This window comes from Microtus ochrogaster, unplaced genomic scaffold (genome assembly GCF_000317375.1).
Source record: "Microtus ochrogaster isolate Prairie Vole_2 unplaced genomic scaffold, MicOch1.0 UNK74, whole genome shotgun sequence".
NCBI lineage: Eukaryota > Metazoa > Chordata > Mammalia > Rodentia > Cricetidae > Microtus > Microtus ochrogaster.
In genome coordinates, this window is record NW_004949172.1 from 219,879 (window position 1) to 237,808 (window position 17,930).

General features: G+C 50.2%; 1 protein-coding gene across 1 annotated transcript in view; it reads left to right on the forward strand.

Annotated features, from left to right (window-relative positions):
- Positions 1–163: 163 nt before the first annotated feature.
- Nova2 (NOVA alternative splicing regulator 2) overlaps positions 164–17,930 on the forward strand; it is a 33,109-nt gene continuing 15,342 nt past the window's right edge. The window contains exons 1-2 of the mRNA XM_005370253.3: positions 164–294; positions 14,808–14,951. Coding sequence (XP_005370310.1) covers positions 210–294; positions 14,808–14,951 — 229 coding nt within the window. The 5' untranslated portion in view covers positions 164–209. The remainder of the gene's footprint in view (positions 295–14,807; positions 14,952–17,930) is intronic.

Here is a 17,930-nt window from a genome sequence, read left to right on the forward strand (position 1 = left end):
TGTGGGAGGGCAGCGGGGATGGACTTGAGCTTGCGGCTCTCCTGCTAGAGCTGCCGCGCTTGGAGAGGGCGCCTTCGCCGCCAGCAGCCGCCGCCGGGGGCTCCCGCGGCCGCGGCCTCCGTCCCCGCGTGAGCAGGAAGCTGCAGAGCCCGGAAGAGCCGCCGCCGCAGCCGCCGCAGCAGCAGCAGCCGCCGCCCCAGGCCCCCCCCATGGAGCCCGAGGCCCCGGATTCCCGCAAGAGGCCCCTCGAGACGCCCCCCGAGGTGGTCTGCACCAAGCGCAGCAACACGGGAGGTGAGGCAGGGCTGCGGGACCGCGGCGTGGGGCGTGGGGGAATCGCGCGCCGAAGGGGGCATCGCCGTCCTCCATCATCCCCCCCCCCACATCCCTGGCTGGCAGGTGCAAGTGCTCCGGAGAGGGAAGGGGCGGTCCTCCACGAGGAGCTGGGGACCAGGACGGACCCCTTTCTCTTGTCGCCGAGGCCCCTGGGGCTGAGAGCTTTGTCTGCGACGAGAGGGACTGGGGGGAGGGGGGTGGTAAGTGTCCTTGTGGGGTGGGGGGGAGTCAAGGATGAGGGGCGTGGGTCCCTTCTGGAGCCAGTGTGTCCTTGAGGGGTGTGTGATGTGACCCTTTCGGGACAGGGGTGTTCCCCCGGGTTTGCGTATCCCGGTTGGGGGAGGGGAAGGAGTAGAGACAGGCCTGTGGACCGGGAGCTTCTGAACCTCCCTCCCTGGGGATGTCCTGAGCAAGGGCTGTCCCGGAAAGGGGCGGGTGTGGACTGTATGCGAGACCATGCGTGGGGACAAGCTGGGTGGGTGTGTTGGGTGACATGGAGGAAAGGGTGGGTGTGTAAAACTGGAGGGGAAAGAGATGAAAGGCCAGGACAGGTGTGTGTATCTGTGTGGGTCCTGTGGGGCCTGGATATGCGACATTAAGAGACCATGGATATGACAGGGTAGTGGGTGTGAGTGTGTGTGTAAAAGACACGGCTGGATATGAGACCCTTCAGCGTGGATGTGTGACACGGGAAGGTATGTGCTTGTCACTCCGGAGGGGGTTCTTGTACTGTGACACATGAGTGAGAGGGGTGTGTGTAACATGCAAGGGGGTGTGTAGGGAGGAAGAAAGGATGGACTCGGGGTGTGAACCATGGGAATATGTGTGGATTGGGGAAAGGTGCTACATGTGGGTTACCGATGCGTATGGGGTGGAGTGGGACCAGGAAAAGCTGATGCAGGGATGTGACAAGGAAAAGGGTGTGGGTGTGACTCCAGAGAGGCTATGGTTGGGTGTGACACATGGAGGTGTGCAACGGTGACATCAGAGGGGGTGTGTAACTGGGGGTGGTTGAGGGTATGAAAAGAGAGCTGGGGCTTATGGTTCAGTGAAACCCATTGAGGGTGTGTTCACAAGGAAAGCAAAAAATGGACTTCCAAGTGACTAGGGATGTATGCTTAGGACAGACACCCTGGATCTGGGAGATGGTGTGTATGTAACAGAGAGGTGTGTGTAGAATAGCTGGGTGTGTTACATCAGAGCTGCGGGGAAGATGTGGGGTGTGACAACGTGTATGCGTGTGTATGTGAGACACCTCAGAGACATGTGGGCAACGCAGAACGGACAGACCCTCTATGTGTACCATCTGCGAGAGGTGTGTGTGCAGAGCAGAAAAGGCCACGCTAAGCAGGGGACTCGAGGTGCTACCCTTGATGCTAGTGGGTGCAGGAAACGTGGGCCATGAGAGAAGGGGGATCCTAGGAGCTCTCCAGCTCTCTGATAGGAAGGAGACCCCAAAATAGATAGATTCTCTCACGTGATCTTAAAATCCCCTCTTCATTTTGTCTTGAGCAAAGAGTGTCTATAACCTTCCTCTAGCTTGGCTCACTGACAGTCAGGTGCCGACTCCCCACTACCTCCCCTGGAATACAGGGAGCCCCCACTTCTTTCTCTCAACCCAGGCCACCTCACCTCAAATCAGGTGGGTCAGGATTCCAAGATCCCTTGAATGCCTGGGAGGGTGCTCAGCAGAAATTGAAGGAAAGGGAAGTTGGGGGAGGGTGGGAGAGAATTTCCTGCCCAGTCTTCCTGCACCCACCCCCAGCACACACATGAAAATGTCCAAAGCCGGCTTCCTTTCTTCCTTCCTGCCTGCTGCTGTTGCCAGTCCCAGAAAGGATCAGGAACCCAGATTTGGCTAGGCGGCAACTGTCGTGAGTGACTACTAACGAAGGTCCCTTCCAGTGCTGCTTGTGGCGCTCACTCCCACCAGGCAGGCTCTGAGATCTGGGTGGATTTCTCAATACAACCCCTGAAGAGATTATTGAAGGTGTTGGGGGGGCTCTCTCTCTCTCTCTCTCTCTCTCTCTCTCTCTCTCTCTCTCTCTCTCTCTCTGTGTGTGTGTGTGTGTGTGTGTGGTGTGTGTTGACCAGTGAGGGAAACCAAGGCTCAGTGAGATGAAACAGCTTATCCAAGGTCACAGGGCTCTTAAGTGGCAGATACAGGATTTATTGAACTCTGGACTCACTGGCTGCAGGTCAGGGAGACTTGGGATTTCATGTTTCCTTCTACAGTGGCAAAACTAAGTGGAGTCTTTAGGGATTATAGCCTGCAGACCCTTCTCCACCTCTAGACTGTATTTGGGGAAACTGAGGCCAGGAAATACAAAAGAACAGTTCTCTATTGAGAAAAATACCCTAAAGCAAGGCAAGTATTGGTGACTTTGATCTCAAAATTGCTGGTTCTTTTTTGTTTTGTTTTGTTTTTCGAGACAGGTTTCTCTGTAGCTTTGGAGCCTATCCTGAACTCCCTCTGTAGACCAGGCTGGCCTCGAACTCACAGAGATCTTCCTGTCTCTGCATCCCAAGTGCTGGGATTAGAGGCGTATACCACCACCACCCAGCTCACTGGTTCCTTTCAATGGAGGACAGTGGTGACTGTGAGATGCTTGGCTAACCCTTTCTGAGCTTCTGTGTCCCCAGCTTCCAAATGCAGACTTAACAATAATGACACTGATGTCATAATGGCTAGCATATCATTGCTTAATGCCTGACATGCAATTCCATCTCATTCTCCCCACATGCTATGATGCAAAAATATCAATAAATTATAGTCACGGCTAACATTTATGGTGCCAGCAAGTATTGTGGAAACTATTGGACATGGGTCATTGGATTCTTCCAATTCCGATACCCATCTTTCAAATGAACAGCTGAAGCATAGAAAGGCTTGGAAACTTGGGCAAGAACACTCAACTAAGAAGAAACAGGACTATGATTTGAACTTGCGAGGCTGGCTCTGCTGTGTGGACAGAGTCTATGGCAGATGCCCTGTTAAAGAGGACACTAAGGTTCACAGAGTGAAGGGCTCGACTAGGGCATCACAGGTGATAGCAGACCAAACAAACTCGTTAGGGCAATGGGGGTGGGAGGGACAGGAGCTAGTGGCTCCTCTGACAGGTGTCTGGATACCTGGCTGGGTGACAAATGCCACTGGGAGGAAAAGGATGTTACTCAGGGCAAGAAACTGGAAGAAAATCCAACCTCGGGAGTTATTTGAAGACATTAAAAAACTGCCTGTAATCCCAGCTGTAGAGAGAGAAGTTAAGGTGATATGATTGAAAGTTCAAGGCCATCCTGAACTGCATAGCCAGACCCTGTCTCAAAAGTTAAAAAAAAAAACAAAAAACAGTAAAATGAATAAACCAATAAAAATGGGTCTGGGGATGTAGCTCAGCTATGCAGCCTTTGCCTAAAATCCTCTAGTAGGAGCCTGGGTGCATGCCACTATGGTAGAGCTCCTGCCTAGACTCCCCCAATGAGGGGCTGGGGTGTGGCTCAGTGGTAGAGCCCCTGCTAGTAGGAGCCTGGGTGCATGCCACTATGGTAGAGCTCCTGCCTAGACTCCCCCAATGAGGGGCTGGGGTGTGGCTCAGTGGTAGAGCCCCTGCCTAGAATCCCCCAGCGAGAGACTGGGGTGTGGCTCAGTGGTAGAGCCCCTGCCTAGAATCCCCCAGTGAGGGGCTGGGAGTGTGACTCGGCAATCAAATACTTGCCTAGCATGTCCAAGGCACAGAGGTTTGGGGCAGGGGAACTGTCTGGTAGACTTAATGCCCCCACAGAAAGCCTCAATTGGCTCAGCTGGTACAGGTGCTTGCTGCATAATCCTAATCATGTGGATGTGATCCCTCCGCCCTCCGTGCATATATCATGGCCCACAGGCCCACACATACATCATGCGCACACACAATAATAAAAAATGAATTTAACAGAGTGTCACTTGTAGGGCAGACTGTAATTCTTCAGCGCTAACTATAGTGACCTGATAATCTCGTCTGGCCCACCATCTGCAGGCACAGACATAACTCATACTCCAGGACCTCCTCACCCAGATCTCAATCCCAGAATCCCTCCCCACCACACACACACACACACACACACACACACGCACACGCCACCAGGACAAGAGCTCTGAGCTCTGGGTGGATGCGAACTGGAAAGATGGCTCAGCAGTTAAGAGTTAAGAACTACAGTTCCTGGGGACCCACTGCCCTCTTCTGAGTTCTGAGGGCACTAGGCTCACATGTGGTCCACATACCAACAGTGCCAGCAAACTTTTTTTTTTTTTTTAAGATTTATGTCTCTGAGTGTTTTTCTCGCATGTGCTCCCTTAAGCAAATCACTTATACATATAAAATAAATAAATCTAAAACTTAAACAAAAAGTTGTGAAAGGAAACCTTGCAAGGTTCAAGGCATTCTGCCATGGTGTATTTGGCATGGGACTCTCAGCAAGGGCTATTAATGCTCCAAGCCTCAGTCTCCCCTCTGGAAAATGGGGTCAGTGGGATTTACTGCTCTAGATAAACTGACTGAACTGGGCGGAACTGGGCGGTTCTCTCTAGTTACTGAAATTCCCTGTGAGCCTAGACATGATAACTGCCCCCACATCCGTGTGGGTCCTGGGGATCCAAACTCCAGGCTTCTTGCTGGCGTATATTGTCACAAATGAGCCACCCCATCTATTGTGCTTGTGATTCTACCTACCGAGAATGTGGAAGGATAATCCTTTTTTAAAAAATAGCTTTATTGTTTTAAATTGTGTGTGTGCATATGCTTGTGTGTGTGTACCCTCAGAGGCCAGAGGTGTGAGATCCCCCCAGAGCTGGGGTTACTAGCAGTTGTAAGCTACCAGATGTGGGTACTGCCAATGGCATTCCAGACATTTGCCAAGACAGAATGCCCTCTTAACTGGCTTGCCATCTCTTCAGTCCCAGAATAGCCATTTTTTGTCTTGTTTTTTGTCAATAAAGGGAAAGTCGCCTAAGGGGGCTTCACTGTTGCTTTTTGTTTGATTTGTTTTGTTTACAATCTTATTATATTTATTCGTTCAAGTGGATGGGGCACATCAGGTCAGCTTGTGGAAGCTGGTTCTCTCCTTCCATGGTATGGGTCCCAGGCATCAAACTCAGGTTGGATTTGGTGGCAGGCTTACCTCCATTTGGTAAGCCATCCTGCCAGCACCGCCCTTCTTCCCCCCCCCCCGCCCTCTTTTCTTCTGTTTTGGTATGCTATAGAATTGGACCCAGGACTTCATATACGCTAGGCAAGTGCCCTACCCCGTGTCTCCAGGCCCACTGCACTGGTCTCTTGGTCTCTCTGATAGTGTCACATCTTCAGGATGTCACTCTGAGCAAGCACAATCCAGATAACTTGCTCTTCTGCACAAATTGGCACATGATTGTGTATAAGGGGACCCCAAATGCCCTGATGTTCAACCCCTCCCTAGCACATGCTTCCATACCATAACCTTGATGTCACTTGACTTTCCCTGGTAACATCCTCTCCTGATGTTTCCAGTGACATTCCCAACCCCCACCAAGAACAGGTACCATGAGGACAACACCCCAACTTTGGTTCCCTCTAGACCTGGTATCACCCAAAACCACCTCTCTAAGATGTGTGCTTCTTTGATACCATGTGCATGCTGTGTGTGTGCATGTGTGCGTGCTTGTGTGCACATGTACATGCATTTGTGCGTGTGTATGTGTGTGCGTGTGTGTGTGTGCGCGTGCATGTGCGTGTGTGTGTGTGTGTGTGTGTGTGTGTGCGCACGCGCGCGTTAGAGGAAGATCTCCATGTCTCCTCTATCACCTTCTGCCTTATTCTTTTGAGCTGGGGTCTCTGCTTGAACACGGATCTTGCTTTTCTCAGCTAGGCTGACAGCAGGCAAGCACCAGCAAGCCTCGCGTCTCCACCCACCACAGCACTGGGTTGAAGGCATATTTGAGTGTGAGACTTTTTGTATAGGTGCTAGAATCCAGACTCAGATTCCCATGGTTGCACAGCAAATACTTTTAACCACTGAGCTGTCCCTCTCAAGTCTCAAAAGCTTTTTGGTTTGTACACGTGTGCATGTGGTGTTTTCTCTTGTTTTGTATCAAGACAAGAGTTTTGTAACCTTGGATAGTCTAGGTGTGTAGCCCAGCCTGGCTTTGAACTTGCAGCAATCCTCCTGCCTCTGTCTCTTGAGTCTTAAGATTAGAAATGTGTAGCACTACCTCAGCCTGGACTCTAATTTTGTCACTGGTGATCCCCTAGGGAACTAAGTCACCTTACAGGATCCACTCTGTGACAGTGAGTTCACTCTTATCTCTCGGGTAGACAAACTGTATTTGTTAAGGCAGTGGACTGGTTAAGTGGACTGGAGGCATCATGAGGGGGTTGGGCATGAAGGGAAGAGTTGGCCAGGGGCATAGTAGACAGGAGTCAGCTGAGCCAGCTTTGTCTTGAGGTGGCCATGCTTGACATTGCAGCCCTGGAGGAGATGGGTGCAAAAGGGGCATGGAGGTTTTCCTCCTCAGCTTCCCTGTCACTGGGCTCTGGGAACTGCAGGAATCCCAAAGGAGCTACTTAGAATAGGCTGGGAGTGGACAAGGGCGAGCTCTGGCCTCTGGCAGAGCTTCCTCGCAGGCACAGAAAGTTCAGGGTTGGTTGTTCAGACAGGGAAAGGAAGGCCTGTGAAGTCTGGGGGTTCCAGGTTCAGCCAAGGTCAACGACTCTTCCTTTGTGGTAGCAGACAGAGGCCTGGTTCCTTCCCAAAAGAGGTGGGACTCCATGGTGTGACACACCCCAAGCAGGAAGGCTAGGTGGAAGTTTCTAGAAAGGACAGGTGCTAGCCTGAGGTCCACAGTGGGAACTCCTGGAGTTAATGTTTTTGAGTTTCTACAGTCAGGAGGGCTCATCACCCGCGAGTGCTTTTATTTTCTTTTTGGCTATTGTGAGTTATGTTGAAAAGAGGAAAAACCATTGCCACCTGCACAACTGTAATTATTGGCAGGGGTTTTAAAATCTCATCCTGTAGAAAGAGCCCGCCCTTTGGGGGCGGGACGGCCTCGGGCAAATGTATATATATTGGCGTGCACAGACACTGGTGACCCTTTCTTCCTGTTTCCTGTTTCTGGGCATCGCGGGAACTTCAGTTGCGTGAGTGTGTTTTTTATATTAAAGTGGTGTTATCTTATACCAATTGGCCTGTATTAATTCCATCCACCTTCATCATCCCAACTACTCTTTTGGTGGATTATTTTCTTTCAGATTTTTTTTTTTGTGGGTGAAGCAATGAGTCTTATTGTGAATTTTTAACATTTTAAATTTATACTTTCATTCATTTTGTGTGTGTGCACATGTGCACACATGAATACTAGAATGTGTGTGGATATATGTGCGTGTGTGGAGGTCTGAGAATAGCGGTTCTCTACTTGCACCTTGTGGGTCCCAGGGATTAAGCTCGAGTTGTTAGGTTCGGTGGCAAATGCCTTTACCTGATGAGGCATCTGACTGGCCCCTTGTTGTGACATTTTCATAAGTATACCGTTGTGCTCTGTTCATACTTACCCTCAGTTACCCTCTCTTGTCCCTCCCTTTCTTCCCCAATACCAATGGTTCTTCTGACTTCATGTCTTATATGGATGATAGATGTATGGATGGATCATACATACACACATATATACATACATACTTTTTTGAGACAAGGTCTTAAGTAGTCCAGGCTCCCCTTAAGCTCTGTAAGTAGCCCAGCATGACCTTGAACTCTTGATTCTCCTGTTACCCAAATGTTAACATTACAGGTGTGTGCCACTGTGCCCAGCTTCCATGGTGCTGGGGATTGAACATAGGACATCATACATGCTAGACAAGCAACTACCTCTGAGTACATCCACAATCCCGATAATTAGATGGATTCTACATCTGAGAGAAACTTGGCTATATTTTGTTTTGTTTGGGTTTTGTTCTTGTTTTTCTTTTCGGAGACAGGGTCTCATGTTGGGTAGGTAGGCCTGCAGCTCTCTCTGTGGTCCAGGCTTGTGTTATCCTGACTCTCCTGTTAATGCTTCTTGGGTGCTTGAATTACAGGTGTGTCCCATCATGCCCTGTTGTGCTCTCTGTGTCCCTTCCAGCACCGTTGTTTGTTTTCATTACATTTATTTAGTTAATTAGATATTCACTAAGAATGTGTGTGTGCGCGCGTGCGTGTGCATGTGTGTACCTATGAGGTGATGCACAAGCGGGGGTCAAAGAATTCAAAGAACGGCCTAAAGAGTCAATTCTCTTCTTCCACACAGTGGAACTGAGGGATGGAACCCCAGTGGTTTGGGTTTGGTGGGTTTTTTAAAACAGAAACTCCCTCTGCAATCCAGGCTGGACTGGACATTTCAAATACTTCAGCTTCTTGAATACTAAGATACAGGACATGCACAGCCATACCTGACTTGAAATCTCTTGAGCCATCTTGCTGGTCCAGAATTTGCCCCTTTAAATAAATGTGTTTCTGTGTCTTAAAAGTTTAAGGAAAAATTAATTGTCTGTGTGGGCCTCCTGCTCTATCCCCAGGATCTAATGCAAGCATGGGAATTGGGCAGCTGTTCAAGGGGAGCTCCTTGCAGAAAGTGGGGGAAAGAAGAGGAGAAGGAGAGATGTCGTGACTCGGGAGTGCATAGGAGGGCAGAAATCAAGTATATGGAAGAAGAAAGCTAGAGGGCTGGTGAGATGGCTCAGCGGATTAAAAACAAAACTTCCTAATAAGCTTGATGATCTGAGTTCACTCCCCAGGACCCACATGGTAGCAGGGAGACAATCGGCTCCACAAAGTTATTCTCTGACCTCCATACTCCTGCCGTGGCACCCATGCACACGTACACACACATGCACACACGCACACGTGCACACATGCACAGACACACACACAGGTGAGGGGAACAAACAAACTGTAATGACAACACTCTACAAAGGGAGGTACTAGAGAGGTTCCAGACAGGAAACTAGGTGTGGAGTTTCTCTTGTATCAAGAGGCCATCCCCAGGCATGGTGGGAAAGCACTGGCTTGTAATTCCAGCTGCTCTGGAGACTGAGGCGAGGAGGTGTGTGTATTGAAGGTCATTCTGGATAATTTAGAGCCTATCTCAAAAAACTAAAAAGAAGGCTGGAAAATATAGCTTAGTGGTAGAGCACTTGCTTAAAATCTACCTACGTGGGGGTTAGGGGCATGGCTCACTGGTAGAGCTCCTGCCTAGAATCCCCCAGTGAGGGGCTGGGGTGTGGCTCAGTGGTAGAGCCCCTGCCTAGAATCCCCCAGTGAGGGGCTGGGGTGTGGCTCAGTGGTAGAGCACTTGTCTAGTATATAGGAAGCCCTAAGTTCAATTCAATCTTTAGAACCACAGAAAGAAAGTAAAAGAACAGGTGAGATGACTCAGCTGGTAAGGCATGTACTACTGCCTGTGATGTCCTAAGCAGAGGGAAAGAACTGGCAGCCACAGATTATTCTCTGATCTCTATGTGTGCTGCATACATACATACAGAGAGAGGGTGGGCTAAAAGAAATCATTTCTCTTCCAAAAAGTGGGGCACAGTTTGGGTAGACAAGATGGTAAGGGAAAGAGTTCCCCCTCTTTCTCCTACCTCCCAACAAACCCCCCCAACTTCAAGCATTGGTTTTCTACCCAGAGAGCACCCATTCTGTGCTGAGCACTGAACAGGACTTTACTACAAGCTCTTGAAAGGTTGAAGCAGGAGGATCTCTGGGAGTTGGAGAGCTGGTTTACAGAGTGAGTTTCAGGACAGACTGCCAGTCTCAAAAACAACACATAGACAACAAAGGGTAGTGATGATAGGTGGCATATGGTGTGTGTAAGTGCTGTGTGCCCAGAACATTCCAGCTACTTCCCGGTTCATTGTTAAGCGCATGATTATGTCCCCTGAGAGTCAGTGCTACTGTGTCCCCAATTTTACTGTTAGGAAACTGAGGCCAGAAAAGATGTGGGATGAAGTATCCAAAGCCATACAGACTTCCTTTTCTTTTCTTTTTGTTTTTTGTTTGTGTGTTTGTTTTGTTTTTAAAGTCAGGTTTCTCTGTGTAGCTTTGAAGCCTAGCCTGAAACTCGCTTTGTAGACCAGGCTAGCCTCAAACTCACAGAGATCTGCCTGTGTCTGCCTCCTGAGTACTGGAATTAAAGGCATGCACCACCACCACCCATCTGCCATCCAGACTTTCAATAACAAAATTCACGGTTCACTTGGGATTGCCTGTCTGCTCTGTATGGAAGTCCCCAGCTGGAGCTTGAGGGAGTCCAGGACAGAGGGAATGAGGTGTGGACAGCCCAGCTTTCAGAGATAGACACTTGAGAGCATCCAAAGGGAACCTAGGAGAGATAGTCATCTTGATGTAGCCTGTCAGTGCAGCACCTGAGTGACTGAGGCAGGAGGATTATGAATTTGAGGCCAGCCTAGGATACAAGGCTAAGCTGCATAAAAAAAAAAAAGTAAGGGGGGATAAAAGAAAGAAAGTGAATTGAGCAGGGGTCCAATGATGGATGAGAAGTTTCCCTGGGCTGAGGAGGGGGGTTAATTACCTAATAGGCTTAGTGGTCTGATTAGGCCATTTTAAGAGGATTGCCTTGGGCTCAATAAAACCCATTTATTCTTGACTTCCTCCTTATGCTTAGAAGGCTAAGTCCAGCCACTGTACCCCACACCACTATACAAAACGTAGTAGGAACCCAGAACCCTCACTCTGAAGGACCCATGCTGAGGAGGAAAGAATTTAACACCTACCCATCCAGATCAGCTTTCTATAGTTTGTGCAACACTAGGAGTGGAACTCAGGACCTGGAACGTGGTAGGCAGATGCTTCACACTGATGTACTCTAGGCAAGTCTCTGAGCCATGAGCCACTGAGCCACACACCAGCCCCTCACTGGGGGATTCTAGGCAGGGGCTCTACCACTGAGCCACACCCCAACCCCTCACTGGGGGATTCTAGGCAGGGGCTCTACCACTGAGCCACACCCCAGCCCTCACTGGGGGATTCTGGGCAGGGGCTCTACCACTGAGCCACACCCCACCCCTCACTGGGGGATTCTGGGCAGGGGCTCTACCACTGAGCCACACCTCCCAACTACAAATAACAGTTCTTTTATCTGCTCTGGGGGGCAGCTTTGCTAACCATACTACCAGTTGAGGTTTCATGTTTGATGGTAAAATTAGACATCCTATACTTAAAAGAAAAAGTTGAAATCCCTGGGAAACAAGTAAGGCTCTTAAGCCTTAGAAGCAGAATGGCTTCCTTTCTTTTCCCACTTTTATCCCCAGCCTACTGTGTGCTGTCACACAGTGCAAGGGACACAGAGGTGCACTCCGTTGATGTGGTTCATGTTGGCCCTGTGTGACAGAGGGTTCAAGGTGTTTGTGGGGGGGGGCTCTCCATTCTCAGTGTTCCAGGAAAGGTTGTGAGAATAAACAGTGTTGCAGTGAAGCCCCCAAATGACAAGATAGAGAGGAAGTGCCAGGCAGAGGACATCCGCAAAGGCCTGGGGGTGGGAAGGAGCAGGTAATATTCGAAGAAGTAAAAGAACAGTGACTCTGGTGCCCATGGGTGATGGGAAGCAAAGTTGAATAGCAGGGTGTGTCACCAAAGGCCTCCCACTGCAAAGGCTGTAGTTTAGAAGCTGAGAGTTAGGTTAGAGGTTTGCCTTAAGGATGTGGTAACTAGGTGTTTTATGCATGGCTGCATTACCAAGGACATTGGTCTCTAAGAATGATTGCCCAGAAGTCAGCAAGATGATTTAGTGGGACATTTGCCCGAGGCCGTCCCGCCCCCAAAAGGCGGGCTCTCTCTACACCCAGCACTTGGGAGGCAGAGACAGATGGATCTCTGAGTTCAAGACCAGGCTGGTCTACAGAGATTGGGATAGCCAGGGCTACACAGGGGGAAAAATGGCCTAGCAGGTAAAGATGCTTGCTGTCAAGCCTGATGACCTTAGTTCAGTCCTCAGGGTTCCCCACAGTGAGAGGAGAGAACTGACGCCCACAGTTGTTCTCTGGTCTGTATAAGGTAAACTTAGCCTACACAGTGATTGAGTTTCAAACCAATGAGGTCTCTCTCAAAAAACGAGAACATCCCGTGCTAGCCTGCTGTCACTGCATACATGCAGACACACCTGCAGACATGTATGCACTCCCCAACCATGTACGAAGTGAGAATCCTCAGTCCAGCCCTTGTCCATTTCCTCTGTCGTGGCTCCCTAAGTCAGCCCAGTGTCCCTCACCTCTGGTAACACTGTCTCCTTCACTCCTATCCATGCAATCTGCTCCTGTCATCAGCATCACAGGAACATTCTTGTTTTGTCTTGTTTTTGAGATGGGGTCTCATATAGCACAGGCTGACCTCAAACATATTGTGTAGCCGCGGAGAGTCCTGACCTCCTGCCTCTGCCTCCCGGGTGCTGGGATCATAGGTGTGTGCACCACCACGCTTGATTTCTGTGGTATTGGGGGTTAAGCCTAAGGCTTCAAGCATGCTAGGCAAAGCACTCTGCTGTATCTGTAGCCCAAAGGCAGACAGGGTGGCACATGCCTTAATCCCAGAACTTAGAGAGAGGTGCAATTGGATGTCTATGAGCCTGGTCTACACAGTGGTTTCCAGGACAGCCAGGGCTATGTAATAGAGAGACACTGCCTCAAAATCATGTTTTTGCTTATTTATTTACCTCTGTGTGTATGCACATGCATGCACACGCACCAGAGAACATCTTGTAGGAGTCAGGTCTCTCCTTCCACAGTGTGTGTCCTGGGAATTGAACTGAAGTCATCAGACTTGGCAGCAAGCTCCTTTTGCCGCTGAGCCATCTTGCTGGCCCCAGAGAAATGTTCTCAAACCCCAAATTAGTTCACACCCCCTTGATCCTCCCATCCCGCTTGGAGTAAGAGCCAAAGACATTACCGTGGCTCACCAGCTTCCCACTGCACCAGCACCCTCTTCCCTCCCACCTGACCAATCACCTCCTTGATTTTCCTAAGGACTCACACACCCTCCTCTCAGGTTCTTCCCTTTTGCCCTGTGGCTCACCTCCTCTATTGTACCTCAGTGATGATAGCCCAGGACATGGACTCCAGAGCCAGGCCGAGTTCACATTCCAGCTCTGTACCCTACCCAGCTCAGTGACTCCGGGATGATTCTTCATTAACCTTGTTTCTTTATCTGTAGAATGAGTTTCTTTACAGGGCCAGTGTGAGAATCAAAGTAACTGATGTTTGTGAAGTACTTCCAGTGGAATTGTTTGGCAGGTGCTGCAGAGGAATGAAGAGGAAATATGCCTACTCAGACTGGGTCTGATGGCCAGAGGACTGTCATCTCAGTTCAAAGCTGAGGCAGGAGACTTAATCCCCAAGTCGAGTGGTTGCATAGGTTACAGAGTGAGTTCAAAACCAGCCTTAGGCAACTTGGTGAGACCCTGTCCCAAAAATTTTAAAGGGGACTGGGGCACAGCTCAGTGGTAGAGCCCCTGCCTAGAATCCCCCAGTGAGGGGCTGGGAGTGAGGTTTAGTAATAAAGTACTTGCAAGAGACCCTCAATTCAATACCCAGTACCCTAAAACAGTAAGTGTGTGATAGTGTTAAGAATATGCACTTGGGGGAAGGCCTTTCCTGGCTTTTCTCTCTGATCTTGCACTCCTCTATCCTCCCCACCCCTTTTCCTGCTTCTTTTTGCTCATACTACTTCCTCCCATCCTGCACGAACCATAGAGTCTCTGCTCTCCAGAAGAACATGATTCTCTGAGCTCTAGCTTAGATTACTCAAATTCTCATGGCCTTATTTGCACACAAAATGCAGGGAGCTTTTGCTGTTTTCTTCATGGCTGTTTCCACACACTCGTGCCAAGTATGTACACAAGCAGGTGCTCAGCCATTGTTGAATGAAGGAATAAGTCCTGGGGACGCGCCTCAGTTGACAGAGTGCTCGCCTGGCAGGTGTGAGACCGTGAGTTCCATCCCCAGCACCGTCTGAATTAGGTGTCATGCTGAACTCCTGTGATCCCAGTACTTGGGAGACATAGACTTGGGGAATTCAAAGCCATCCTCAGCTACATAGTTTGAGACCAGCCTGGCCTATGTGAGAGTCTGTCTCAAAAAAAATTAAATTGAATGTGGGTCAGGCATGGTGACCTTTAATCTCAGCACTGGGGAGACAGATGCAGGCAGATCTCTGTGATCTTGAGACCAGCCTGGTCTGCAGAGTGTGTTCCAGACCTGCCAGGGCTGCACAGAAAAACTTGGTTGCAAAGAAGAAAAAAAAAAAAAAGATGGAATGAGTGAGCGAGTGAAGATGGTTCTGTGCTGCCTTTCTTCGGCTGTTGTCATGGCCATTGTGATTTCCTTGCTGGGGCCCATGCTGGGATCTTCCTGGAGGTGCCTTCCTAAAATGGGACCCTTCCCTCCTTCCCTCTCTCCCTTCCTCCCACCCTGTATGCCCTGCAGAGGAAGGCGAGTACTTCCTGAAGGTGCTCATCCCCAGCTACGCAGCCGGCTCCATCATTGGCAAAGGTGGCCAGACTATCGTGCAGCTGCAGAAGGAGACAGGAGCCACCATCAAGCTATCTAAGTCCAAAGACTTCTACCCAGGTAAGCCCCAGACACGCCAGTTACCTGAGCTAGACCTCTCTCCTCTCCGCTTTCCTGAGCTCTGGGTGTGAGGAAGGTTGTGTTAGAGATAGTTAGAGTAACGGAGGGGGCCTGCCTTTCCTCCCCATAAAAAGTCTGAGCTGCCTGCAACCCAAGGGGCCTGGCCTGAGCAGATGGGGGTGGGGGCAGGGCCAGACAATGAGCTGCTGCATATTCATGACCTCATTTGCATTATGCCAGGCAGTTGCGTCCCTTCCCACACACCTGCCGCCTCCGGTCAGTTGGAGCAGCCAGGGTGGGGAGGGTGGCAGGTGTCGTGGGACTGGACGGGGGCAGCCATCCGAATTACTCATACCCCTCTGTCCATTTGGACTTGTTACCCTAGCTTGCATCCAGTTTAGTCTCCTCTGAGTTGTTTTGAAGAGGGGGCACTTTTTTATTTTTTTCTTTTCTTTCATTTTTTCCCCAATTGATTTGGTGCTGGAACTTCCTTGTATAGCCAAAACTGACCTTGAACTCCTAGTGCTAGGATTACAGATGTGTGCCCCGCCGTGCCTGGTTTATTTTCTTGGGGCATTTTGAAAAGAGACTGTCTCACCCTGTAGCCATTCTGGCCTGTAACCTCCAGTCCTTCCCCTATGGCCCAGTGCTGGGATCACAGACAAACCCGCCACCATGCCCTGCCTGATGCTTCTCACACAGCTGTTTCTGCCCGTCCCATCTTTTATGCCCTTCTGCCTCTCTCTGCTTCGTTCTGCCCCTCTCTCTGCTCTTGTCTCTAGAGATCTGTCTGGGTATTCCCATCTCCTGTCTTCTCTGGTCCATCTGTCTGTCCTTCTGTCTGCCATCTTTTTCTGTCCCCCCATCTCCCTCTGTTTCCCTTCCAAGTATCTCACCACCCACCCCACCCTGCTTCAAAACTTTATTTGAGCCCACTTAACAGCACCCCTCAGTGAGGCCCATGCTTCTGGCTTCTGCCTCTGTTCTCTTGTCTCTGCCACCCTTTGGGTGCCTATCCTACAGAGCCTCAGCTTCCCATGGCTCTTCTTCTCTTCACTGACTTCAGCCCAGCCCATTCCCGCCTCTCCTTAGACTCCATCTTGGTCTCTCTCATCCACATTGTTTTTGTTTTGTTTTGTTTTATTTTGTTTTGTTTGTCTTGGGAAGCACTGAGGCCTCACTGCCCACCACATAACCAAGGATGACCTTGAACTTCTGGTCCTCCTGCTTTCACACCCCACATGCTAGGATTGCAGGCTCTGCTGCCATTGTGTGAAACATGTGCAGTGCTGGGGATCCGACCCAAGGCTTCCTGTACGCTAGGCACTGACTCTACCACTGAGCGACATCCCCAGCCCACAACCACACGTGTTTGAACAATCCTCTGCCCTCTCTAAGACCCTTCAAGGTCTCTCACCCTCCATTGCTTCCTCCCAAGGGCATAGCCTGAGCTTTGGCCTCTAGGAACCCCGGGAAGGCCATAGAGTTACTCTGACACACTGCCCACCCGTTCTAGTTCATCCGTAATCCTCTTGCATCTTTTTAGGTCAGATGCCAGAGATGTAGCACAGGATCTGGATCTCTCTCTCTCTCTCTCTCTCTCTCTCTCTCTCTCTCTCTCTCTCTCTCTCTATCTCTCCTCTCTCTCTGCTTCCCCCTTTCTTCCTTCGTCTCTCTCCTTCCCTCCCTCCCTTTCTCCCTTTCTCTTCCCAACCTTCCCTCTCCCTAGTTCTCTACCTCTCCTCCCCCTTCGCCTTCCTCCCTCCCTCTCTCCTCACTTTTAACCCTCTCCCCTCCTCCCTTTCTCTCTATCCACCCCTCTTCTCCCATCCTTCCATTTCCCCTTCTCCCTCTCCTTCTCTTTTCCCCCCTGCTCGCTCTCTTCCATCCCTCCCTTTCATCAGTACTTGCTCTCTTTCTCTCTCTTACTCTTGCTTCTTCTCTTTCTCTCTCTTTCTTCCCCCATCTCCTCTATCTTCCTCTTTTCCCTGCCCTCCTCCCTTCCCTCCCTGCCTCCCATCTCACTAAGCTGCTTTGACCAAGAATTTAGAGAAAAATCTAGTGACCCAGGTGCCCCACCTCCTTTCCTCCATCGTCCTGGCCCAGTTTCCTCTTTTCCCTTCTAGCCCACACCATGTGGGTGAGACCTTTCTGCCTGGGACATCTCTGGCTGAGGACATTTGGCTCCTTGCCTCTGCATCACATTCTGTGCTATGAGATGGTAACATTCCCTCCTCCCAACTCAGTCCTTCACCCCAGACTACTGAGACACCCCAAAAGATAGGACAGTCCTTGATACCACATACTTTGTTCATGACCAAGCCCATGTGAGCCACGTCTGTCCCATCTCATAGACAGACCACCAACTCCTGACCTGAACAATCCAGGACTTTCAGCGCCTCCCAACCCCACCCTGCTTCTGTTCCTAAGAACCCAGAACTGTTATTTCTGCATGAGTCCGGGGTGCATTCCTGAGACCTCCTGGCTGACACCCTTTCATTCAGTCATTCAACACACACTCTCCTCCTCTATGACCAGGATGGACAGACATGTGGACACAACAATAAAGGAATTCTTGTTCTCTTGGATCTCGAGCCAGGGAGACAGAACCCTGGCTGATGATGACCCAGAGTGGCCAGAGCCAGACTAGGAAGGGCAGAGAGAGCTTGGCAATGACATGAAGTGTTTGACCCAGACGAGGGAGGCCAGATGGGGTTGCTCAGAGTAGTAGCCTGCAGTAGCAACTTCAGGTGAGCTAGGGATGAGTGCAGAAGGGACCCCACAAGGGCCACACAACAAATGCTGAGAGATGTCTGCTGTAGGATGAGGCCAACATGTAGGAAACAGGAGAGAACAGTGTGGCAGTGTGAGATTAGGTTAGGCATGGCGGTGTGGACCAGTGCTTCCAACTACTCAGAAGGGTAGAATAGGAGGATCACAGGTTTAAGGCCTGCACTGGTAACTTAGCAAGATCCTGTG